The sequence below is a fragment of the Amyelois transitella genome, chromosome 20 (assembly GCF_032362555.1).
Source record: "Amyelois transitella isolate CPQ chromosome 20, ilAmyTran1.1, whole genome shotgun sequence".
NCBI classification, from domain to species: domain Eukaryota; kingdom Metazoa; phylum Arthropoda; class Insecta; order Lepidoptera; family Pyralidae; genus Amyelois; species Amyelois transitella.
The window spans coordinates 7,099,457-7,127,274 of record NC_083523.1 but is presented as its reverse complement, the minus strand read 5'-3'; the positions used below and the strand labels follow the sequence as shown (position 1 = coordinate 7,127,274).

General features: G+C 33.6%; 2 protein-coding genes across 3 annotated transcripts; one reads left to right on the top strand and one right to left on the bottom strand.

Moving 5' to 3' along the window:
* On the bottom strand, positions 1–898 carry LOC106131535 (diphthamide biosynthesis protein 3). The gene is made up of 3 exons (XM_013330652.2): positions 704–898; positions 471–545; positions 1–200 (listed from the first exon to the last, which is right to left on the bottom strand). Exons 1-3 carry the CDS (start codon positions 809–811, stop codon positions 132–134), a joined length of 252 nt encoding a protein of 83 aa, XP_013186106.1. The 5' UTR covers positions 812–898; the 3' UTR covers positions 1–131.
* A 488-nt stretch (positions 899–1,386) lies between these two features.
* LOC106131584 (EH domain-containing protein 3) lies at positions 1,387–27,818 on the top strand. Of its 2 annotated transcripts, XM_013330719.2 has the most exons (4): positions 1,387–2,769; positions 20,301–20,354; positions 25,615–25,785; positions 27,379–27,818. In XM_013330719.2, exons 1-4 carry the CDS (start codon positions 1,545–1,547, stop codon positions 27,579–27,581), a joined length of 1,653 nt encoding a protein of 550 aa, XP_013186173.1. In that variant the 5' UTR covers positions 1,387–1,544; the 3' UTR covers positions 27,582–27,818. The 2 variants fall into 2 exon arrangements, with proteins under 2 accessions (XP_013186173.1, XP_013186174.1); XM_013330720.2 differs by lacking the exon at positions 20,301–20,354.

Sequence of the window (27,818 nt, the reverse complement as noted above, 5' to 3'; positions counted from 1 at the left end):
TACAGTTCTCATCTGTATTCATATCACAAAAAAATCACAGTTTCACACCTTTTCTTGCTCTTCTGCCCAAAAGTCCTTTTATGAGCAAAGCAAGACATTTGACTCCAAACATTTCTCATAGAAACATCCAGTTAAGCTTTCACAGTTTCTTTGTCACCATCTTCTTTGATAATTTCTTCACCTTCTGCTTTGAATTTCTCCTGTAATAAAAATAATCAATATATTTTTCTATCATCACCTTGAACAATAATGCATAGACAAATAATATAATTGTTAAGTTGAAGAGTGGCTTAATGTCAGAATTGAGATGCAAACAAAGCGAGCAAAGCTGGTTGAAGTTCCTATTTACAGAGAGGTCAGAAGGGAATTGCTTCTTGTAATGAGACTTATCCAAGACCATAATTATGGGCTCCCTGGCTGTTCATGAAGGTCTTAATTCATCAAGAATTATAAATAAAAAATTTACTCACCAAGTCGTATATTACTTTGACCACCAGTGAACAACTGGGACATGTGGCTACTTCTTCTCCAGCACTAAGCTCTTCCTGTAGAAAAAAGAACGTTCACTGCAAAGTTAATAATTCCTTTTCAAATATAAATAAAATGTTTATATAGTTGTTAGAGATTCTACTAGAAATATTTGGTGCTACTTTGGTTCGGTGGTGGCGCATCATAACACGAGTTAAATGCATTATAATCTAACCTTACTTATCTGAAATCTATCCCCACAAGGACAGGGGTAGTAATACATTTCTTCTTCTTCATCGTATTCAAAGTCTTCAATCTCAATTTCATCGTGGAATATCGTCATTTCAAAAATAATATAATTATTGAGATGAACAACACACGTTCCAGAAAAACCACATTACCCCAAGTGTCAATGTCGTTGGATGGATATTGACATTAACATGAAACACGTTGATACTTTTTTTTAATAAAAGTCAAAAGAAAGTTAATAAACGATTTTTATTTCTTTCCAATGTCCGTGCCGTAATCCATCATGTTCGCATAATAATGTGACATGCAACAATGTTGAACTTTGTGGCATATGAAATATGAATAAGGTCCAAAGTACACGTCTTAATTCCTTACAAGATAGACAGAGCCAACATTCTCGCAAAGTTAATGCATAATTAAAATATAACAAACTGTGCTCCATTAATTATTTATGTGCTATTAAATGAATTTTCACTAATTATAATAGAATTAGCATTAAGTTGCGTATTAAATTAAACAGCTTCGTACGTATTTACGTACGGCATGGCAGTACGTTTGAAGTAGAAAGTAGAATGTCATTTCAGTGGTAACACCAAATCACGTTTTCTTGTTTTGCGTCATGAAATACGTCAACGTCACATCGTTACATGAGTGGTGAGTTAAGTTGTCAAGGCAATTTAATGTCATTCAGTTCATATTCGTGGAGGAGGATGATCACAGTGAATCAATTATATTTCGTTTGAAATTCTTAAAATATAGTGGTGCATCATATAAAGTGCTTGTGTTAAACGTATACTTATTTTCGAGTGTGTTTTGTGACTAAAACCATGTTTAGCTGGCTGAGAAAGGAGGGCGAAAAGTCCGAAAGCATAGATAATGTTGTGGAAGGGCTAAAAAAAATTTACAAAACGAAACTTTTACCATTGGAACAGCATTATCAGTTCCACGATTTCCATTCTCCCCAACTTGAAGATCCAGACTTCGATGCGAAGCCTATGATACTGTTGGTGGGTCAATATTCAACTGGTAAAACTACGTTTATCAAGTATTTGTTGGAAAGAGATTTCCCGGGCATACGGATTGGTCCGGAGCCGACTACTGATAGATTTATAGCGGTTATGTATGATGAAAAAGAGGGCGTAATACCCGGCAACGCTCTGGTAGTCGACCCGAAAAAGCAATTTAGGCCACTAAGCAAATTTGGAAACGCCTTTTTGAATAGGTTCCAATGCTCTACAGTTGCTTCGCCCGTGCTGAAGGGTATTTCCATAGTAGATACGCCCGGAATCCTATCTGGAGAGAAACAGCGTGTAGACAGAGGTTATGATTTCACTGGAGTCCTTGAGTGGTTTGCAGAGCGCGTGGACCGCATTATCCTATTATTTGATGCTCACAAATTGGACATATCAGATGAATTTAGGCGTAGTATTGAAGCTTTGCGAGGGCATGATGATAAGATCAGAATTGTTTTGAATAAAGCAGATATGATTGACCATCAACAGTTAATGAGAGTGTATGGTGCTCTTATGTGGTCTCTTGGTAAGGTTCTTCAAACTCCTGAGGTGGCCCGTGTTTATATTGGTTCTTTTTGGGATCAACCTCTTCGTTATGATGTGAACAGAAGGTTATTTGAAGATGAAGAGCAGGACCTCTTCAGAGACATGCAGTCATTACCACGGAATGCTGCCTTACGTAAATTGAATGATTTGATCAAGAGAGCACGTCTTGCTAAAGTTCATGCATACATTGTTAGTGAATTAAGGAAAGAAATGCCGTCCATGTTTGGAAAAGATGGAAAGAAGAAGGATCTTATCAAAAACTTAGGTCAAATATATGACCGTATTCAAAAGGAACAGCAAATATCTCCCGGTGACTTTCCTGATATTAAGAAGATGCAGGAATCATTAGCAAATCATGACTTCACAAAGTTCCATACGCTGAAGCCAAAATTGTTAGAAGTGGTAGACAACATGTTGGCCACAGACATCGCTCGTCTCATGGACATGATCCCACAAGAAGATGTAAATGTTGTCGCCGAGCCACTAATTAAGGGTAAGTTATGTTTCTATCATTACAAAAGACACTTCAAAATACTATTAAGTTTCTCACATTGGGTATTAGTTTCTTATATTAAAAGGTTCTCCTCAACACCTTTGCATGCCACGAAAATCATGCCTTGCTCTAACATGACAAGGGTTAATAACAAACTGCTTACAAGAAAATTTAGATGTAAAGTCCCTCATAGTTCAAGATCTATTAAATACAAAATTTAAGCTTGTACAATGTAAAATGTTCCTTTTTTTGAGAGGAGCCATGGTGTGCCTGTGACCATGAGTTGGAGTGGTCAAATCACTAATAATAATGAACTTTTTTATAACAAAACCTGATGGAACTAAAAAAAATATTTACTAGATTAAAGTTAAGCAGAAAAAAAAAATTAGATAATAATTTTTTTTTTCTGCTTAACTTTAATCTAGTAAATATTTTTTTGTATTTGTATTGTAAATATGTAAGACAATGTGTTGCTAATATGCCAGCCAACATATTAAACCATTTATATGGGAGTGTCATTTATCACAAAGACCAAGGTTGCATATATCCTTCTCCGTCACATGTGATACAAGGATGTTATCACAAGATATTGACCTGAATAAGCACTCTTATCAGCATGATAACATAACATAGGCATCTAAATGGTAACTATTAGCACTAGGTTAGACAATGTCTATAATTAGAAACATTGAAATATTGCTAATGATCCATTTGATTTAATTACAGTGACTAATTGCAATTATATGTACAAGGAATATGTACATAAATTATTGAGGAAATAGATAAATCAATTCAAAAAGTTTGAGGCCACATTAGGGAATCATAAAAGTACCTAGTTATTTAAAAAATACTGAATCATAGTATCACACTTCAAAGGTATACTTTAATCAAAGGGATTATCATAAAACTATATTTAGTGCTATAGTTGCATATCAAAATTTCGCAAGTGAGGTTTTTTCACACAAATTTTCCTCAAAATCAAATTTGTCGCATCAGTCATTCCTTTAACCTTTTAAGCGCTTGGCTAAATATCAATTGTCGTGCCCCTAGCGCGCCGCTACAAATCGATAAAATAATACCTACAAGAAATAAGGAGGAGTAATCGTTGTATCGATAAAAAAAAGTCAAAAAGTTTTTTATGTTTTTATTTAAAATCAGCCTTCTTGTATCACAATCATTCATCTTTAAGGTGAAAGCTTATCTCTAAGTGAAAATTAGTAAAATTTCCGAAATCTAACTTATTTTGACTAATTCTTTGTGAGAGCGAATGGAGCGACCGTTTTAATAATTCTTATGTTTAAAGTTATACTTGTTATTGTCGCAAATCGTATTTTGATCAAGTTACAACTTGTCACTGATAAGTAAATTACAAAAAACACATAAAAATTTGAAATAGTAACACAAGACAATATGTTAAATTTAACTTTATTTCGTATGACACTGTTTATTTCATGCTGAATGATGCATTATACCTGATTATTTAACTGTTTGTTATTTTGTTTTTAAAATGCGCATTGCATTGTATCCCATCCCTATGGTCATATTTATGCGACACGCGCGATAGACACCGAAGAAAAGTCCGAGCTGCCAATTACTTATTTTTGTTTAAGTTTTTTCAATGCTTAGAGCTATGAAACATAATTTTAAGTAATTGTTGTAATAAATAGCTCTATTCAATAATAGTTTTAGTTATACCACGAAGTTAATAGGACGATAATAGAACGAAAAAATCATGGATATTCTCTGTCGCAGAAATACGACACGGGCGGTAGGGGCACGGCAATATTTGTCGCATATATGCGACTCGCGCGGTTAAAAGGTTAATGTGCTGATAAGCCTAATAAGTAATTACATTTTTTTTATCCTACACTAATGAAAGTAGGTAGTTATGCATACATCTATACTAATATTATAAAGCTGAAGAGTTTGTTTTGTTTGTTTGTTTGTATAAACGCGCTAATCTCAGAAACTACTGAACCGATTTGAATAATTCTTTCACTGTTAGATAGTCTATTTATCGAGGAAGGCTATAGGCTACATTTTATCCCGGATTTCCTACGGGAAACGTCAACAATGCAGGTGAAAGATGAATGAGTCGGCCATCTGCGAGCTTTCCACGCGAACGCTGCGCAAACCCAAAAAGATATATAGTAAAACAATGTACTAAAGATGTGAAGTACTAATTTTTTGCTACAAAAAAGTCCGCGAGAGCATATATCTATCTCTTAAGGTTTACTTACAATAACCACTTTTATGTTAATTTTTTAAGATTATTTTTTCATTATAAACATAAGTTATTTTGAAACCAATTTTCTTTAATTCAGTATTAATCCTTATCCAAATAAATATGTTTATTACTTTCGGCTTTTCATGTAGACTAAAATTGCCATTTACAGTATATAAATCAGACGAATAGGTTTTGAGATATAGTCGTTATAAGCAATTTGCAGCGAAACAATACGGCGAACCAGCGTTCTTTCTAATACGCGTGACCGCCTGCCGCCGCCCCTCACCCCGCATCTTTCGATCGCCCTGCTCTATCCTACTTCCTACATATAGATAGGTATCATTCTACTTATAATACTTCCTTTGTATGTAGCAGTGAAAACTGCATTCAAATTGAACCCGTGGTTTTGGAGATACATGCTAACATTCATTTATGTAAACAATTGTAACTGCAGCGCATCCTGGTAATTTGTAACCGTACCACCTATCTAAGAACATGCACCAATCAAATCTAAATCCAGTAGTGAAAACCGCATTAAAATCGGACCAGTAGTTTTGGAGATATATGCTAACATCCAGCTCACCCTAAACGCATATATACGGTCTCCGTTCGGTCGCGGGTAATGATGTGGGCCAAGTCGTCGCCAAGTCGCATAACAATTAGCAGCTATAATTAATAAAGCCGAGGAGGATGTTTGCAAAAATAAATATGATGCCCAAAATAACTATTCCACGCGGACGAAGTCGCGGGCACAGCTAGTTACATATAATCACACGTCTATATCCCTTGAGCTTTAGTTCAGCTGTATGGTTTATGAAATTGAGATTCAAATAATGACAGGATTACCATCGCCTTACAAGAATTCAAAGTTTATTATTTTTTTTTCTCTCAGTCTCCTATGACGACATCCATGTGAAAGATATGGACTGGACCTATTTATTACAAAGGTCCCGTAACCACACAGTATTTATACATAGCATATGGCACAAATTTCAATAAAATTATTATTATTTTACTAGTATACAATCAGTTAGTGTCCTCTTTTATACATTCAGATATACACTTAGTTAGTGTGATTAATAAATTATGTCTAAACACTTGCTTCTAAACATAAGAAATCAAACTGTGTAAACTAGGCGGAAATGCCAAGTGCATTTGCTGAAATGCTGACGCTACTGTCAGGCGGCGAAAGTGTCTATTGTCGACTTGCTTTTTTGCGGACGCCCGAGTTAAACACGTTCTGTTTGGCAAAAGAAATCGGAGTAGAAATGAATTTGAACTTGCAAATTATTTTTGCAGCGCTAATCAAAATTTTTTTAGAGAATTATTATTAATCGTTAAGGCGATTTCATTTTTCTTTGTTTTTTTAAATTTGGACCTAAATAAAAAAATTACCTTATTATCTAATCTTGAAGATTATAATAGGGTGGTATCATCATTCTGGCGTATGCATGAAGCGACTCCCTTATGCCTCCTGGACCTTAGATCGGAGTTACCAACACCTTTACTGCCTGAGTGCAAGAACATGTTTTGACGAAGTTTCCTTTTACCGTCCTTTTGTTAGATCGGAAACTGTCATTGGATTAAACCTTACTCGGGAAAGGTAAAAAGTTGCAGTGCGATTAAATTGAAAAGTCTGATACATTGAACGTCGACCTCAACCACTTGAGTAATACTTATACTGAAATAAAGTATTCCAGTCAAGTTTTATTAAGGATCCGGTCGTTCACCTCTCAGACCACTGGGAATCCATCGCGTGTGCCGCATGCCATCGCATTACGCCTCTAAGCCTGTCCGTCTGTTTGTCTGTCATTGTTCACAATAATTATTTCACCGGAACATGTGATGTCCGTGGGAGACCCAGCGGAAACACTATCAACGGTAGTTTAATGAGTTGGCAGCAAAATGTGCCTTTACTCCTGAATGTAAGGCGTATTTCAGCTTAATGGTACTATTGTTTATATTTTTTCTACACGATATGACAACAGTCGGTCAGTGTAATGATGTGAAGTACTTAATTACTATTTTATAGCGTGTTATAATTGCTCTGAATGTTTTGATTTTTTTTTATCTCCCTTCAATTAGTTACTTAATTGGTATTATATCTGTGTCTATTTTACAGTATCGCACAAACTATATCATGTATCAATTAAGTGGGTACCTACTTATGATTCACAAATCTAACTTTCGCGACAATATTGAGACCAACTTGAAATACTTTACTGTAAGTAGATAGGTTTTTTCCCAGACCCTAATGAGCCGTAAATATGAAAAAGTGGAGTGATTACCAGGTAGTATAGTACCATCATGGTTTCATGGTCATACTTTGGTCCATCCATATTCTACTATAACCTTCACCCAATTTCCATGTGCATTGATGTTAAAACATTTTTAACACGGCTCAATGATTATTTCACAAAAATTAAACAGGCATTTACCGTTTTTGTCTAACTATGTTTCTTTTTGTTAATTTCAATGGTCTTTTAAATTTGCGTAGTCGTCGTCATAATAGAATCTGCGGCAAAAAGATTAACACCGTTCCGCTTTTTGTTTCTCCGTACATTTTGTTCTTTAATACTTATTCGGCCGTCATATTTGTTATTATCTGCTTTTTGTTCGTCAGTAACTTTTTGGTCATTCATTTACGTATCACAAATTCGCAAAAATAAATTACCTGCATTACAGTGTCAAATATACTTTCTATCCAAAGCCGAGTTTTACTGTCTGTGAGTTAAATAAAAAATATGCTTATCTCTTTATCTAGAAAGATCAGTTTTGAGGCTAGGATTGCTGTGTAGTTCAAAAAAGATTTGGATGTTTCCAATAGCACCAATCAAATCTCTTGTAAATATGTTTATATACATATATTGTATTGCCTAAATCCCTTAGCCTAAAACAGTCTTAAAAAAATTAAAAAGACATCGTTCAAAAAGTTTAAGAAAGTACCCAATTACCTTCCTAAAGACATTTTCCTAAAAATATGATCAAACGTAACCTACTCATGACTCGTAGTATGATCACAATCGTTTCTTATAACCGTCCCTATCTAATCTAAAAGCGACGTGGCAACATTACCAAAGTGTAATAATACCTACTCTATGGAACGTAAATTCCACTACTCGTATTACGTAAATGAAGCACGTAATGCAGATTAACAATACAAATAAGTTACATTGTCTTTATTTTATTATAGTATTCTAAGTCTTGTTATAACTATGATTGTTAGTTAAAGAATTTGAAACTGCTCGAGATCACATCATTCATTCCACAGAGAATACCTCTAGAAGAAGAACAAAATTGACCGACATGATTATCTTGCAGAAGAAATTATATTACTATCACCAAAAGCAAAGTAGTAGCAGAGCCAACGACAGTACTGCCTAGACCGATTTTCTCACCGTGATCAAATCTTTTATTCAAACATATTAGGTTATACCTAGTTTATCCTGTTTTGTAAACGCTATGTATATGCCTACTTCGTTGGCGTTCTTTGGTAAGGTGCGTATGCAGTTTAAAACTTACAATAAAATAACTCTTTATTGCACCACAATAAATAACAGCAGATTCACCTGTTTTAAAAACATAGCGGCAGAAGGTGACCTTATCATTAAAAGAGATCTCTACCAGGTTATCTGTAAATTGTATATAAAACTTCACCCTGAGAAAAAAACTTAATTTATAACTATTCGCAAAACTCTTTTTAATTTATTATTAACTTAGTTAGTACTCCATCTAGTATAGCCATTCATTTTTGTCTGCTCTAGAAAAGTGTCCATTCATCATCAGATCTTTGTTAGTAATGTCATTAACTGTAACTGTTAATCTTGGGTGTGTTAAAAATTGTACTCCTTTGTTGTAGCCCCTTCGTTGCGTCATCAAGTTCTCACTTACTGTGTGGCAATTTATAAGTGCTAGGGATTCAGTTGAATGTTGCCAGTGTTGTAATACGATTGTTATTGTTTTTAATATGATGATGATGAGTGCAATACTACAACGTCATGTTTTGGAATTGGGCCTGAAGTTATTATATTTTATCTTATTTTCTCAATAACAAAAATTATAATAAACGTTATTTTTAAGTGGCCCTTAAAATGTTTGCAACACTGACTGTTGTGGGTTCCCTAAAAAACAAAATTAAACTCTTTATATAAGTAATTACATATCTTGCACATAGTTAATTCGAAAGGCGTTTCGAAAATTAACAAATCGTCGATGGTATTTGAAGATAACTGTATCACGCTAGCAAACAGTGAAACACTCAACTCAAACTGATAAACTCGACAAGTTGTATGGAAAATGTATGAACAATACGATGCTGATATGGGTGGCGCCGCACCTTTATTGCAGTTATTTCATTATGTTTATTTATAGTCATAAATCAATGACGTAGCTCTGTATGTGTAGTTAAATTATATGTAGACCTTTTTCGTTATATAATGATCGATGGTTTATAAATTGACCGACAAACAGTCTTCTTAAAAATATGCTATTAAAGGATCTATGACGCTTCCTTGAGGTACACCAGGCATTCTAGTTTAAACTTCTTTGATTCGTCCAATCTTTCAAAAAGAATTCCTACTGCAGGAGAATCGAGTATTCACTAGTTGCGATGATATAACCGTAGATATATAGGTAATAGTTATGTATATGTGTAATCCCCAGACGACCTTGTTTATTGTACCGTACTTGTACTATTGTAGCTTCCGACCACTTTTTGTGCCTCTTTGTATAAAATAACCACATAGAAATCTCTTCATTGATTGGTTAATTTAAAATGTTTTTTGTTGAATTAATTGATTTAATGTCTATGTATGTACTTACCTAACCTAAAGTTTCTTTATAGTGAACAATTGAAACCTTCGCAAAGTTTATTCTTAATCATGATTCGGTTTCAAACAGATTCTGTTTCATAGTATTGATGAATTAAGACTTTTATTTTGCTCATGTCAAAATGGAAGCACACACACCTAGTATTGAACGAACTTTAACTTTATTGTGTAATTATATTAAAAAAGTACATATATTACGCCTGTTTTCCATTGGGGTAGGCAGATCGTAGCAGTTTCCACTTGGTACGATCATTAAAGACCTCCCTTAAAAATTGGCTAATCTATACTAATATTATAAAGCTGAAGAGTTTGTTTGTTTGAACGCGCTAATCTCAGGAACTGCTGGATCGAATAGAAAAATTATTTAGACCATTTATCGATGAAAGCAAAATAATGGAAAATGTGAAAAAAACGGGGAATATTATTCATCTCAAGGATGAATAATATTCCCCGTTCCTTTCCCCTTCCCCGGGCTTCAATGTTGCCCAAAATAACTTTTCCACGCGGACGAAGTCGCGGTTTCACAGTTAATAATAAAATACTTGCGTTATCTGCACATTCACCTGTGCGCGTCATTATAATACATAAAATATCGCTTTAGTAACACAAGAAATGTAAACAGTCAGTGATAAACGTTAACGCCTAAAGCTGAATCTAAAGTACACATAGACAAAGACATACATAAAATGTGAGTACATATAAGTATATTATAACAAGGTCACTTTACCCAGACGGCTTGGTTTCAGACGACCTATAAACTCGATGACACCTCTTTCATCGAGTTTTAGGGAACTAGTACTATTAAGGTCTACTAGAATGGAATGTTTAATGTTATTTTAGTCAAGTCAGATTTAAAAAGATGAAAACAAGAATAGATCTTTTTATACATGATTTAAGTGCGATTGACCTTAATCTGTCTCGTGATAAGCAAGATGAGGCCTAAGGTGGTGCACGCAAGTTCAAATGCCTATTCAGTGTTGCCTTGAAAATCCCAAAGTTGTATGATACGGGGAAAAAGTTCTGAAAACCTCATTCAAATAACAAAAAAGGTGTTTTTAATAATATGAATTCTACAGCGACCTTTCCAGTGGTTATTTCTAAAATTATTTTGCACAACGACAAAGACGAATCGTCGTCGATGAGTTAATGAGTCTTTTAATATTAATAGTTCCATTACGAATCTAAATTTATTCGTGTCGTGCGTACGCAATTTTTACTTTCATTGGATTGATTTACTTTATGATACTGTTCAGTTGAGGCTTTCAACTATTCTGCGTCATGATGATGCTAGTCATCGCTAATGATTCAAATAGGTTGCTGGACTGATTCTCCATCGTTGACTCAGCAATTAACGACGTACGTAGTAGTATAAAGAATGTTATGAAAAATATTTTCCCACTTATAGGCGTGTTGAATGATTGGACGTGAGTGTAAGAACACTTTATAATTGATAAATAATATTTCAGTTCGCAATATTGAAGTAATTTCATGATATTTCCTTGAAAAGATGAGCACAATTTGCTGCAAAACAAATCACTGATTGAATAATGCTACACCAGCAAATACATTTCAAATTATGATTATTTTCTAACATCACACATCACAATAAGTTTTTTCAGTAAATAGTTGGACAACCCCATATAATTCAAATAGTTATAACAAAGTGAAGTCTTAGCAGTTTAAGTTTTACTTCGCATACATTTTAGCGCAACACATATTGCTTTGACGATGCACAGACTAGAGTTATTACTTCGGCTACGGAATAGTACAAGCTCCGACTTAATCCGGAAATGTACCTAATTTAAGCGAGAATTAGCTGACTCCTGCGTTTATCAGGTCGGATCGGGCCCTATTGTTGTCTGTTATATACTTAACTGCATTTGAATTGATCTTTTGGTTTCAGAAAATAGTAGAATTACTGGATGTGTCCTATCTATATCTATAAATATTTAAAACTCTTACATTAATTACAGTTTGACTGACTGACAGATAACGCACAGCTCAAGCCGCTTGATCTAGAGATTTGTATGTAGGTCTCTTATTGTAGATTATGGTGAGTTTAGGGGTGCACTTAATAATCATTTCCCGAAATTCTTGTGGGAACGGGAATTCATGGGATTTTTCAATTTACAAGGGCGGAGCCGCGGGCTTCCTCTCGTATCTAATATTTTAGACATATATGAATTTCATTGAATTCTCAAACACACTCGCTGGTAGGAGGAAAAATCCCTTTTATATTAAAATTTATGAAATTGGTACGTAACATTTTGCTAATCAACCCAGTAGCCAATGTTATCGAAGTTATCGATGCAGAACTCACTATCTGTGATTCGATTGCGTGGTTACTTTTATGAATGTCAAGGCAAGTTAGGTACAAATTTATATTTTTTTATTATCATCACTGCATTGAATGTACAAAATTGGTTTTCAGTGTCTATTCTATGTATGACCTCTTTCATGTTTTTGACTCAGCGAATTTCATTGCGGATTATACTTACCTTAGAGCAATTTCTAAGGATGATTTAATAAATTTACACACATTGCACTTATGAATAACAAGCATGGAGTGAGTGGCTAAGATTAACATACAAATACAGATTAAAAATTGTTAGCCAAAGAATCAAAAATTACTAACAGCCAGCTTATTGATTTGAGTAGGTTTAGAAAATATAATTATTTGTAAAATACTTAAGCGAAAGAGGGCAAGGTTCAGTGGGACACAGAATAACAGTAAAAAGCACAGTAAAAAGGGATCATACTCGTTACTTTACAATAGTTATAATATAGAAAGTTTCTGACGTGTGTTTGATATAAGACCTTCATGAAATACCATTTGGGATGTTTTACGTTGTTTGGGTAGTTTTTTTATCCAAAATTTCAAAAATATAATTCGTTTAACGTTAATGTGCCGAGTTAAAGTTTGGTAAACTACACAACAACTTGGGGGAAAAATACATTGTTTATTTATGTGTATGCTTGTAACGTGATAACTTTTATGAAATGTAAAATGTATGTAGGATCTGTAAATATTATTAAGTCCATTGGGCAACAAAATCGGCTCTGTCGTTTTTGACACATTCATATTTTTGTGAAAATGAAAGTGTTCGCGAGGTTCGACGATTGACTTGTATTTTTCAAGTGTGACTACATTTAGTCTAATATAAAAAACTTATAATTATTAAATGTCAAGCTACGCTGGACGCAGGAGCTGATTTCAATGGGAGCGTGACCGCTTTCGCCACTGTACAACAGCTATTGTAATAAAAATTAAATGAATCTAAAGTAGGATTAAATTGAGTTGTGTGAACTGAGCACTTATTGACAGCAAATAAAAATAAAAAGGAATTTCTTTCACTGATGTAAGAGTTATTACTACTTATAAACTAACTTCGTGGAAGGTTCTCATTCAGTTAAAAGTGTGCTGTTGTTGATGCTGTCATCTATGTATATAAGCATTTCAATAATAATTAAGTTTGATAAACTATAAATCCTATAAATACAACTACAATAACACCCAAATTTAAATCATAAATTATCCTGTCATTTTCTGTTTTGAGGTTTTAAGTAATTTATTCACTTACATGGTTGCTATTTATTAATATTCATCAAAAATGTTGAAAGAGTAAACTGAAAATGCTAATCGTAGTAGTATCGTTGTGTCTGACGATGGCTTTATTTTAAAAATGTTCACCTCAATATCTTCAACATCCCATTTGCGCACCAATGTTGTATTTCATAACTTAAAATTATTTGAAATTTATGTAAGTATTTATATTTATTTCGAAAGGAAAAGAACGCTTTAAAACCAACCTTTGAAATATCATTCAGCTTTATCTTTAAAGTACTGCCCGCATTCGTGGTAATTCAGTAAGTATATTTAGATTACAAGTTACATGTATATGAGTCACTTTATTTTCACAACTAACAACCGATATAGAGTAAGAAAGAATTATCGCAATAATTACATAAACTGCATCAGTTCTTGCTTCAGTGTCACGGTTAGGCGACTTTAGAGTGATTGTTGGTGTCGTAAAGATACTCCCAATTAGCCACGCTGCCGGTGCATCAGTTGGATCTGCGGAATGTATTGCAATTTCCTCTATCGGAGCCGCCGTAACGTTACGGTAATCGTGTCTGATAGAAAAAGTGTTATGAGGAAATTGAATGTCGATTCTGTTCCTCTATTACTAGGAGTCTCCATTTGAGTGTTAATGTAGTTGTAAACACGAGTTAATTATTTTCTTACAGTATATTCTCTGTTTCTACGCTTATTCTACTAGATATCAGAGATTTCATGTCTTCTTTTCTAATATTTCTGGAACAGTCTCCATTATGATAATGTAATTGTAATAAACAAGGGGTTTCTTTACTTTTACTGAATAGCCGACCCCATTGTACATGACTTTTTGGTTGTTTAGGCCACTTTATTCTATTTCCATTTAATTAACTGATGTTACTGTAACCATAGTTTCATTTCATTATCTATGGTTGTATTTATTACATTTAAAGATGTTTCTTGAGATAAAATATTGCTCGTGTTTCGTTTCGTATTTCGTTTTGGGGTACGTATCATACATACAGCCTAGTTTTTAAACCGTAATTACTCCAAAACTAGGGCGGTGTTCCGTCACAATGATCGACGAGTTGTTATTCGGTCAATAAGCTCAATATTTACTCTCATGCGTGTGCGTGCAACATAAAGCTGTGTGCATACCTTACTTGATCTTAATTATTTTTGTTTGTAGTCTTAATATGATAATTTTATCTTTCGAACAACAATATGAAATTTAGTGCATTTGAGAATGAAGGAAACAAGATATATAGGTATGAAAATTTTAAGTTTGTTCCCAGCATTTAAATTCAGATATTGGAAATACACATATAATATCAACAGAAAGATGCTGATGACTTTCCTATTAAAGCTGTCAGAACTAATAACATAATTATACTCGTAAATTAATGAGTTTGAGTGAAAACGATATCTTTTAATTATTTCTGAAAGATGATGAAACAATAAAATTTGAATGAAGTTTTAACATACGTACATAGCGCCTATAACTCTTGCGGGGTAGACAGAGCCTACAGTCTTGAAAATATTGCGTTCAGCTGTATGCCTTAGTGATGGAATTGAGATTCAAATAGTGACAGGTTGCCAGCCCATGGTTTACAAGAAAAATTCCTAATTTGTAGCCTCGCCCTTAGTCGCCTTTTGCACTTTCATGGGAGAGATACGTAGTGGTCCAACTAAAGTGCCGGGAACAACACGACATAAAGTTTTAAATGTAACAACAAATGACGGTATGCAAACTTCGTGTAAAACATACATTTCTTTGTCGTACAGTGAGTATGTAAAAATTAAATTTTACATAGATATTTAAAGAGTCATCTCATCATATAATTCTGGATTGGCCAAGCCCTTATGTTAATTGTACCGCCCCATTGTTCCGGCGTCCGCAGTGACATCAGTCGATGTGTCGTCCATTGGGTCGCATGCAGGGTTGCCAAATCACCACCACAGATTAGCCTAAAACATTTGGCTTAAAAAGCCGGGTACCCTACATTTGAGAGAAATTTTTAGATTTCCCGAGACATTTCTTGTACATTCTTTAATGATTTGCTCGACTGAATGAGCTTTTTTTCGAACGTCTACTGAAAAAAGTGAATTTTTTTAGATCAATACAGTTATACGTCGATCTGCAATTATAAAAAGCCTAATAAAAGCAAGAAATCGTAAATTTTGGCCGGACAGGCAGTCAGAAAGCCTAACCATTTCTTTGATTGGACGCCTGGCAACCCTAGTCTCATCTGAGCATCTATTGTCATCGACCCACTTGTTCCTCAATGCTCTTTGTATCTCCATCACGGTGCACCTTCATTTGTTCTTTTATACCCTGACAATTGTCGCAGGAACCGTATCTGACACATTGACCTGTTTGTTGTTCCGCTTTGATTAGACAAGACAATTAGGGATTCTATTTTTTTACTACGCTTTTATTAGCTTGGGTTGTATGTATGTATGTATGTATGTATGTATGTATGTAACGGAATCTTTGAGCTTAATTTTCACTGATTTCTAAACGTCTGATCAACTTGGAACTTTGCACACGTATCAAGGACCGATGACAATGCAATATTTTGATAAGAGTTTCTCATTATCCTTATTAAAACTGCCAGGATTAATAAATTCATTTTTAGATCCTTCGTATGAGAGTAAGAGAGACAGAGATAGCACCAGTGCCAGTAATCTCCATACAAGAAACCAAGAAGTTCTGACGTATAATGAGTCAAAAAGAGATGTAATATATTTCCATATAATGTTACTATTAACCTGAGGCTTCTTTATTTCATCGCATTGCTCCATTTAGAATTACCATTAGAAACCATAGTAGAATTAGTAGAATATTTTAAAACAATAAAAAATATATAAGTAACAAAACAAAAGTAATAAATGAAAATTGAACAACTAAATTTACAAAAATACAAGAATAAAGTTACTACCTACAGAACTTTGCGATATTTAATACGTATTTAACATATTAATGCAATTCTTGAATTAACATTAGGTATCTTTTGCCTATTTATAATAGCAACACTGTAATACTCGTTTGGAAAATGAGTCAGTTTTTTATGTCAAATAAGTTTTGCAGTAAGTTTTGATTGAATTCGATTCGAACACCTGTAAACTTTCTTTCTGTTGTTTTTTACCGGTGCTTGTGTATTTACCTATTTGCACTTTGTTTTGTGCTGATAACTTGTCGTTATTTGGAGTTTGGAATCTTCCGTTGAGTCGAGCTTTGTTCTTCCGGATATTCGTGTGATTTTATCATCTGAGATTGGACTCTGACTGTGTTTACTGTGTTGTGCAGATATTTTGAGATAGGACTCCTGTAAAAAGTACCTTATTATTTGAGATAGGAGTCCCAAGTTTGTGTTTGTTTTTGTGAAAGACAGATTTTACAACAAAAGTGCCACGATGTCTTCAGATAAACTTTGTTGCGTTCCTGGTTGTAAAGGCAGTGGAGGTATGTTTGAAATATTTTTGTTCCTGTATCAATCTGCCTCTTAATCTTGTGGTTTGATTCCTGGCAAGGCCACAATCGAAAATTATTACGTTTGCTGGATAGTCAAAAATATTATTAACAGTGATTTATCACTATAAAATTCTTTTCAACTGGGTTTAACAATCATCATACATACATATAATCACGTCTATATCCCTTGCGGGGTAGACAGAGCCAACAGTCTTGTAAAGACTGATAGGCCACGTTCAGCTATTTGGCTTTAAGATAGAATTGAGATTCAAATAGTGACAGGTTGCAAGCCCATCGCCTTAAAAAGAATCATGATGATGAGAATATTATGAGATTTAATCCAATCAGGCCACATATAACTTTAAGAAAGTTAGATGTGAAAACCTCCGGCGATGGGCGCATGGTTGCGAAAGTCTTTTCTAGTAAGATAGTTATACCAGAAGTGTTAACTTCCAAAAAATAATTGTATAAAAAAACTAAAAAACTACCCGTTTTATTGCAAATCGAACTAAAAAATAGAAAATAAATAATAGTTTAAAAAAAACTAAAAAACTACGCTTTTATTGCTAATCAAACTAAAAAATAGAAAATAAAAATTAATGACAAAGGAATTCAGTAGTAGCAAGTCGAACAATCAGTTATAGTCAGTTGTAGTAGTAATTACCTCGGATTAAAATTATAACAAAATTAAATTTATAAACAAAACAATTTAAATCAGAGTAAAAAGCGTGGGGTGCATTTTACTTCATTTTCATAACTCTCTTGTCATAAATATATGCTAATAGAATGATTTTAATATTTACTACATCAGGCACCCCACGCTTTTTACTCTGATTTAAATTGTTTTGTTTATAAATTTAATTTTGTTATAATTTTAATCCGAGGTAATTACTACTACAACTGACTATAACTGATTGTTCGACTTGCTACTACTGAATTCCTTTGTCATTAATTTTTATTTTCTATTTTTTAGTTTGATTAGCAATAAAAGCGTAGTTTTTTAGTTTTTTTTAAACTATTATTTATTTGATGAGGATTTCCGTTCGGTTGGTGTAATTGCCTTGTTAGTTATCTACGAATGTTGATCTATTTAATAGTAAATACTCCTGTTAAGGCGCTTAACTGGTAGGCTTTAATTATGATACAACTACAGAGGTTTTAAAACCGCAGAATATTAAAATATTTATTATCCCACGCCTCTGTTTTGGTTTTAGACATTGACTCATTGGAATTTTGGTACATAAAATACGATAAATTACTAATGAAATAAACTTTAGTCTCGAAACAATGGTAACTATAGTTAGGTTCTATAATTATCTATGAGGATTCTGTTAAAATATCAATTTTCTTCTAAATACGCTATGACATTATTCTTCATGATTCAATTCAACCCACTTGACAGCAGTAGATAATTCTCCACGACATATTGCATACACTTTAATAAAACACTCATGAAATTCTACAAGTGTGATAAATATGAAATGCAGATGGATGCACTACTTAATAATATAATTGTTTTCTTCTGAAAAAGAGTTACTCAACTGATGTGATAAATCTGTCATTTGTCATTGTACATATTCTTCTAAATCCAATAATTGTTTTGTAATTTGTTATATTTATTTTAATGTGCAATAAAGAGTTAACAAACGTTCCTGTATCGGCTATAAAAACAAAGTACATGGAAATTGCAGACGTCCCATTTGTGAAACTTACTGCTTTAATGACATCGTTAGCCCAAATACTAGATCCAATAAAGGCGAACCTGTGCGACAAACATCATCGGAAGTTGGTATTATAGGGCATGCGCGCACTGAATAGTTGAACACTGCCACGCGGCCAAAGCGGGGTCTTGATCGACCGCCATTTTCAGTCAACAATGGTTCTGTAACATTCGAGTCATGCATTATCTAGATTCTAGATATAGTTTTTCGGTCAGTAGGTCTATCGAAATTTAATTTTTACAGCGAAGCTATGGAAGCAGCTCCTAATAGTAATGAGAGTCTTTACTTATTGTGTTTATGGCTAATTACACCTAGAAAATTTTAACGGTGTGTTTTTGAAATCTGATCTAATTTAACAAAGTATGTTTTTATGTCTATATAAAATTTATTTTGTTTGAGTAAAAAAATCGAACTGCCACTATCAGTGTCCTGTAGACTCTACGCGCAACAAATTACGTAAAGTTGTAACGCTTTTATAAATTTGAATGTCAAGTTAGCGACTCTTATAACGTACGCACCATGTAGATACTCTAATAATATAATGTTTGTAATAAATAATTTGGTATTGTTTAATTTAACTCATAACGGTAAGGCCAGATTCCGTAGACAATGGAACCTGAGGCGTATACGTGCTCGGAATAGGAACGTGAATGAATGTGCGATCGACATGTCACAAGTTTATGGAACCGTCACAGATTGTTATCTTTGCCCGGCAATAAAACAACATTTGTATGACACCGTTTGTATTTCTTCACTTTTGTAATGGGCTGAATTGTATTATTGTGATATCTTTGCAATTTCTACTTAAACAATTTATGCTAATTTGGTATTGATCAGCTTCAAAGTAACTTTTGGAGAAGACAGAACAAAATACAAAAAATAATTTAACAACAAATATCGTACCAATCATGATTTTATCTGCATCTTACTCTACTCTTCAAATGATTCCAGTTGAAAATGCATGTGCCTTGAATATTAACACAACTAATAACATAATGCATTAACATCAGGCCTATTCCCATATAGTGAAAAACGTATTGCAACGCGACTTAAGTGCAAGGTCGCTCCTCGGTCAAGTGCATTGGATACAGTCAATAAAACACTGTCCTTCTGAGCATACGGTCAGTTCCCAAGCCAGATTAGCTTGGTGTAGGCGGCGACGGATGCACATCCTCCTTAAACCGAGGATACAGTCCATACAGGTATCCTGCATCTGACCAGAGACCGACCTTGAGCGTTGTCCGGTGGGGCACCTTTTATTGGGACTAACGATTTTGCTGCATCATATATTTCTCTAGTGACAGTTGCAATTCAGTCCAGTCAGTTTACCTTTGACGATATTATACTGCACTAAATGGCAGTATAATCCTCTTCTGGTTCTTTGTGATAGAAAAGTAATTTGTTCCAGAATTGAGTATGTCTAAAAGACAATTTTTTTTCTTCTTTTACGTATGAAATATATGATGATTGAATTGATTATTTATAAGGTCATTCTCCATTCTTACGTCCGAAGCAATGCTAATTATGTTAACCGAAGATTGCATTTCATCTTCCCGAATAATGAATGGGTCTATCGATAATACTACACTATGCAAGGATTTTACCAGATTAACACATCATCGCAAGTTAATTATACACAAACTAAACATATTGTTAGATAGCTAAGCGCGTTTGTTTAACTTTCTAGCGTAACATTTCTTTGCCTTTGTTTTTTTTTTTGCAGAAGGAATGAATGCCCACCACACTCAGGCTTATTACACGAACGGACTACTAGCCGGTAATGTTTTTCGGTTATATGTAGTGTAATAAATGTGCAATCTTCCTTCCATTCTTTAGCTTATGGGTTGTGTGTCGTAAGCTTGGGTTGTTATTGCCATCAAGTCACGTGAATCCTCTATGGAGAGTGAAAGAAATCTTGACCTTGAAATTCCGCCGTTATTGTCCTGGATTTTAGATTCCATGCCAATTTTATATTTTGACTGAATGATTATCAAAGCAAGCTGAGTGCATCGAATCCATTTGTAGATTTTAATTATACAAATGACTAAGACTGCGCCGTAGGATGCAGACTTTCCACTATGGTTTTCGAGGTCATAAAAAGGATGGCTGCAGCTATGCTTATGATGTGATGTTATTGTTTTTCTAGAGATCCGCCCGTCTATCAATTACATTTTCATTAAGATCAAGTACGATTATTATTGTTGTTCAACTAAAATAATAAACTATAATCACCTGTTTATCTTCTGGCTTGTAAGTCACATAATAATAAACGTATGTAACGCTTTGTTTTAACTTGCTTGTGTCGATCCACTTGACTGTCATAATTTGCCCTAAGGCTATTCTAATGTTAAAGCTATTTTTTCTGTTTTCAAACATATCTTATGATTTTTTTATAAGAATTCAGGGATTTTTTAACGGAGTCATCAATACTACTGATTGCCATTGTCAGCCTGCATGTTTTCATGTTTTGACCACATTTCAACTATCAATACTTACGAAATAGACCTAATTATCATTAATTATAAAACAAATAATATATAGGTCATATACCTAAGGTAAATGACCTATACCACACACATCTAAGGTAACTTGAGTAAAACAACTCAATAAATTTTTAGATGTTCTATGAAGTTGAAAAAAGAGGGTGATAATATTATCAATCGCATCATATATTGTGAATTTAATGCCTGGAATATACTCGTATATTTATCTCGACTACAACTTACAAAATGAAATTGGATCCAGCACGTTTCAGCGATAAATAAATTCATCGTATCATATTAGTAGGTGTAGTTATTAACATTTAAGTCATATACATTTATCACGGAAAGACAAGGTTATGTTTTACAATAATAAATTGGAAAACGAAAATTGTGGATTCACTAAAATTTATCTTACGCCCTGATAACTTCATTATTAATAGCTATAGATTGTATGACTCTTATTTCAATCTCAACTTTAACATTAACACGTCAAAGGAGTTTGATTATATTAAATACTTTTTAAACAACTTCTGTTGTTGTAAGTGGAATTGTAACAAACTGTTGAATTATGCAGTATAGGAATAGGACTGGTGCATGTAGTCGTATTGTAATTGTTATCTGTGTTATTATGACGTCGTGTACCACCCACTTCCTACCACCTACTACTTTCACTGCACTGTTGCGTGCGTTTTATTTTTATACAATCGTGCTATCACTTACACGTTTTGTGTGATGATCGTTTGGGATATCGGCGATGTCATTTTGATTAATAATTTGCGACTATTGGTTAGCGGTTTTGCGTTCTATAAGTGAAAAAGCTTTAGACGTGTCGTTATCGTTTAGAATATTAAGCTCTTTAGCAGGATCTCTGGAGTTATTCACTCCAATGATAGTGTATCATCTTTCAATATATATAGTTATGGTCTTCATAATAGGTGGCCGGACAAATCTCATATTATTATCCTGGAGATATTATTTATGAGTATTGCATTTAGGCGATGGGCTGGCAACCTGTCACTATTTGAATCTCAATTCTATCATTCAACTAAACAGCTGAACGTGGCCTATCTGTGTAGACTGTTGGCTCTGTCTACCCCGCAAGGGACATAGACTTGATTATATATTTATGTAGGTATATATTATTCTAGAGCAGAGTGTCGTACAAGCAAAAAGCAAAATAAATTATAAAAGTTCTTAGGTTTGGCTCGTAAAGACAAATGCAGAAACATTATAACATTATGTAGTATTGTCTCCTTAAGTGTTGCACTTACTCGTATTTGCAGTTTCACATCAATTTTAGAACACAAAGCGCCTTTTTGTGTCGTCAACCAACCATTAGTCTTTCATTATAAACCTAGTTTCTCTTCATTATACCTTCTTATTCTTTGATATACATCCACTACTTATATTATGCTGCAAATGTACTAAATTTTGTTTTATGAATAATTTCAATAACTAATATAAGTATGCTTCAACATTTACACAAAGTAACATACGAGTAGTCCGTAATAGTGTAACAGCGGGACCGATTTTGACGTAATTTTGCACTTAAGACATTTAAGTCTTGACCACTAGACTAGAACTGACAGAGACTTTTATATCACACTAACGAAACTTATACAATACAAACCAGGTAAGGTGATCCTAAGTGAGCATGCGCTAAATGCGCATGCATCGATTGGTATAATTTTAGAACAGGGAAGAACTTATTGTCTAAATAGTCTGTCCTAAATCACATCCATTTGTTCGAATATGATCTTCCTTTATAAACTTACTCAGGTTTACGTATGTGATGAAGAATACGTGAAATTTTAAAGGTTAGCTACTAAGGTTTTTACCCAATAAAAATTCACTATATTGAGTATTATATTATGTCTTTTTGTAAGTGCAATATAGAGTTACAAACAAACAAACACAAACGCTATCACAATCCAGACAAAATCTTCGAATCGAGATGTTTACCGGTTAGGAATATTTATTGCGTAAAGATATCCCAATTAATACACTTGCTTCTAATCATTAGTCACATGCAGATATATTGAATGTAAACAAATCCACTAACCAATAAACAGGGTCACGTCGACTTAGTAATATCAGCAGGATACGAATGGTATTTTGTTAAATAAATAGGTCCAATTTAGAGAATTTGGTCGATACTAATACTGATAACACACCCAAAACGCAGTTAGGAAGAACCCTTATGATCTAGTCCTTGACGACACACGTTCCTCGCATAGCCATGCTATCACTAACGGACCCTAATCTGTCCTGAACCTCCTTATTTTGATTGTTTTGTAAATAAAAATTCTTAACACCATCCTGATTTATTGCCATTCTTGTGTTGCCTCTCTCGAGACGTCCGAATCTTGTGCTACCGATATGCGAATTCTTGGAGCGGTTTTAAGCCTTGCTGAGCTGTTGGATAAATATTATAATCTCTCTCACCAAGCCTAGTCATAGTCGATCTTACGAACTGAGAGTGGCTACCAGATTTATTTGTTACACTAATTTTCAAGCTCAGTTTTCGACGCACCTTATCTTCTATCACTATCAGATGATATTGTGAAGAGTGGGTCGAGGCCAATTTGTGTTTATAAAGATTTTATGTTGCACATTTGAACTGAATCAGTTAAGATATTTGTTGATACTACATTCATCGGCATTAAGTAATTTTAGCTATGGTTTCAAAAAATAGGACCTATCTCTGTAGTTCCTTCGTTATCATCCCGGCTCCATATGAAACAGTTAAAACAAATTTTAAAAACGTACCCCTTATTACAAGATTCAGTGACCTTCTTATACTCAATGTTGTCATTGAAATTACAAGTTATTCGTTCAATTGTCTAGCAATTGACGATTTGAATAAGTAAAACGGAAGAAAAACAAGCGCTCGTTCAATCATGAAGTGTGATTATAAAAAAATATCTGCAGCAACAGATCGATATCAAAATTAACAGCCGGCCTTGTTGAGACAATATAGGTAACTAAGCATTTATTTTTTCTTTTGTGGTTGTATTCGTGAGGATGAAGTCGCGGGAACGAGCTAGTCAATCATATAATGTAAAAATCGGAAGAAGTCCTGAGGAGCCGAAATTTAAAAAAAATTACAATGTTAAAAAGAATGTTATAAGTATGTAGCAATTTTTAACGACAACATTAAAACTGGAGCCATTTGCATTTCTGATAAAAAGGTCGATGGAGTTGCAAGGTTGCACTCTTCTTCTGTTTATTAAATTTATATACCGATTGACTATCGTTTATAGTTTTAAAAATATTACGAGAAGTATTCTCATCAATGCTGATGAAATTACATACAAGTAAGACGATTATATGGCAGAGAATTACACAGTTACAGATGTCGTTGATTGATCATTCCGTAAGGTATTATAACAACATCTATATGTAAACAATCTAGAAACTGTTGACACATGTGTTTGACCTAATTGAAACCATTGTACGGTATACAGACATGAGAATTTAACCTGTGAATTTAGACGTGTGAAACTGTAAATCATTTCGGTATTTTTGAATTAAATTCCGAAGATAAATTACTCTGTGGCCATTACATAATTAGGATTTCTAAAAAAAGGTTTATTTTTCTAAGTTGTCTCATAGGTCTACTGGAAGAGATTTCTATTGAAATAAGTAACACCTTTGTGCTACAATTACTGTATTAAATGCTCCAGTATATAATTTTGTGGCCATAAATAAATTAAAATTACAATTGCACAATACGCTAAATGTCTGCTGATGTTAGAAATGATTATGATAGTGAACAAGATAATTGGCCAAATCATAAAATGATTGTTTAAAATGAATGAACTCAAGCAATTTTGTGAAATTGTTGATATGTTTTAAATTTTAAACATATATACATGTATGTTTTTAGTGTTTCTTATGATCAATTAAGTATAGTTACCATTACGACTATGAGACAGTTTAGAGAATAAATTCGTGATTACTCATTGAAATGATACTGTGTTTTGAAAGAGCACTTAATTTTTTATAACATTACAAAATTGTAATATCCTGAAGTAATTATATAATATTTCGACAGTATGGATTAGTCAGTTATGACCGCGGGAATTCAGATGTATGGTTTACATTTCCGCCACGTTCAGTAGTTGAAAATTAATTATTGATACAAACAGACCTTCGATGGCAATAATACGGGCGCTGGCTTTGAAATCATTTATCATTGTTCGTCAAATGCCATGGTCTTGTTGAAATTGAAATTTGTTGTCTTGTGAAAAATTTCATCAATAGCGATAAGTCTGTCAGGCACAAATTATGAAACAATGTTTCTATGAATTTTTTATAGCTTAATTAAAATTAAGGCTTGGTTTATATGGTACTTAAGCTGAAAATTTGATTTGTCGAATTATTTTGAATGTCCATCGTATTTAATCATTACTTGTTTTACTGGAAATTATTGCAAAAGAAACAAGGACAATACATGTGCAAAAACTTTTGCCCCACTTTCATAATAACGCAACCTTGCAGTCCGGTAATATAAACAATGCAATATTTAATCAAACATAAACAAAATTCCAGGAGGAGCGTTCGAAGGTGTAGAAGATCAAGTTTCACCCTTCGGCTACGGAAGAGGCGAGGGCGTCGACGCTGGCCACGGAGACCCTGAATGGATATGCAGTAAAGAGAAACCGAAGTATGACGAAATCTTCAGGTCACTCAATCCCATCGATGGCAAAGTCACAGGAGCTGGTATGCAACTCACCCGTTCTGATATACGCACATTAACACAACTGTTAGGAACACCAAATTTTCGTAGCATATTAACGGTTGATAGGACACTCGAAGCGTTGCTCTCTTCCACACAAAATTGTTCGATGTTAACGGAACTTTGCTTGAAACTAAAAGACGAGGAAGGAACAGATGATAGGTTCAACAAAATAGCTGATGCCTTGACATTGGCCGCTCATAACTCTAGTATGATAACACAGCTTTTGATTAGCGAACGCGATGCTCGTGTAGGTGGTAGGAGGATGTCATCTGATATATCTATTCATAGCGTAAATGAATCCGTGGCTTTAGAAGACATTAGTGCAATTGATAGCAGACCAAATTCTAGAAGATCTGAAATCAATTCTGGAGTAAATCACGATTCAGATTCTGATGTTGATGAGATTAGAAGACCATTTAATTTAAATGATGAGTTAATAAATGAAAATGAATATGGGTTTTTTCAACCGATATTTTTCACAATAAAGTTTATTTTTCTTGTTACTCTGAATATAGTTACATTGTTGATTACGGTTGAAGTATTATTTATGACTATGGCTTATATCATAACAGGCAATACTTTTATTGAGCTTACTGTTGAAAAAACTCCCGATACTTGGTTAGATAGGGCAAAAGTTGTAGCGTTTGGTCCCGAGGAAGAAACTATTAGGATTAATTCGATATTTAAGCTTTTACATGGGCCCCATTTAGTAAGCATTTTAAAAAGCTTTATTCATACTTTAAACGGTAATAATACTGATTATTTTCAATCGAGTACATAGAATATAAGAGGTTTTCGTTGTCGCAAATATTACTTTAACCTTGTTGATTTTCTATTCGGAATTTTTTATATCTTTGATCTATTATATGGTGCTATACATTTAAGTGATAATAATTTAATTTTGAATCAGCTTTTGAAGCATTTTATTATTCTAGTCAGGCCCCAGTGATTGCACTCGAATGTTATATTGAAAATGATTACTTTGTAGAATAGATTTTAATTTTATGTTTACAAGAAAAATACATCAATTCTTCACTTAATTATCTAAATTATTATATTTTTTACTTAAATGACTAACATCGAATGACGTTAAATAATCAACTATTCAATATATTTCCTTCATCGTGCACCTGCTAAGACGCAAGTGAAACTACCTCATTACTAATTATATCTTGCATACCAATAGGTATTTACATAAATTGTTATAAGTAAATATCATAAACACTAACATTCCTTGACCAAACTACCTAGTAGTTAAATTCATCCTGGTACTAACCATTAGGTTATGGTAATGACGTCATAGCAATTATTAGGGGCGTTATATATTTTGTCGTTCTTACGAGTAGGTACTTTGTAAATGAAACTCAACTTTTGCTTTTTAATTTTAAATACGTTATTCGTAAATTTTAAATTTAAAAAATTCGTGTGGAGGAGAAAACGCTCATGTCATCAGTGTATTTTTTATTAATTTATTTAGTTTATGTCAAAGCATTTGTGTTGTAATGTACCTACTTTTTTTACCAAAAGTTGAGTATTATATTTATTTTTTTACATATAATCATTAAATTCAACAGCTGCCAAGACCGAAATGGTGAAATCGAAACTGCCTAACTCTGTTCTCGGCAAGATTTGGAAGTTATCCGACATTGACAGTGATGGGTTCTTGGACGAGGAGGAGTTCGCGCTGGCCATGCATCTCATCAGGGTGAAGATAGATGGACACGACTTACCATCGGAACTTCCGGCCCATCTCGTGCCACCGAGCAAAAGGAACTGAATTGTTAATACTTAAATCTATTTAGCTAGGCTCTGGAGCGGCGTATTTTTTGGAATATTGAACTGTTTAAAAAAAAAAGCGGGCGCGTGTTTGTGAAGTTAATAAGCAAGATATTACAACATTTTAAGGGGTCAATTTTGCAATTCTTACACTCATCAACTTTATCATGCACAGATTTCCGAATATTGTTTTAAAGCTATATTAGGTATATAAATTTAATATTTTTTAAATAACTGC

Coding starts and splice junctions, on each gene's coding strand:
- LOC106131584 (XM_013330719.2), top strand. CDS start 1,545: ATGTTTAGCTGGCTGAGAAAGGAGGGCGAAAAGTCCGAAAGCATAGAT. Junction 20,355..25,614: donor CACGAACGGACTACTAGCCG/GTAATGTTTTTC, acceptor ACAAAATTCCAG/GAGGAGCGTTCGAAGGTGTA. Junction 25,786..27,378: donor TGGCAAAGTCACAGGAGCTG/GTATGCAACTCA, acceptor TAAATTCAACAG/CTGCCAAGACCGAAATGGTG.
- LOC106131535 (XM_013330652.2), bottom strand. CDS start 811: ATGACGATATTCCACGATGAAATTGAGATTGAAGACTTTGAATACGAT. Junction 546..703: donor ATAGATTTCAGATAAGTAAG/GTTAGATTATAA, acceptor TTTTTTCTACAG/GAAGAGCTTAGTGCTGGAGA. Junction 201..470: donor TCAAAGTAATATACGACTTG/GTGAGTAAATTT, acceptor TTTTTATTACAG/GAGAAATTCAAAGCAGAAGG.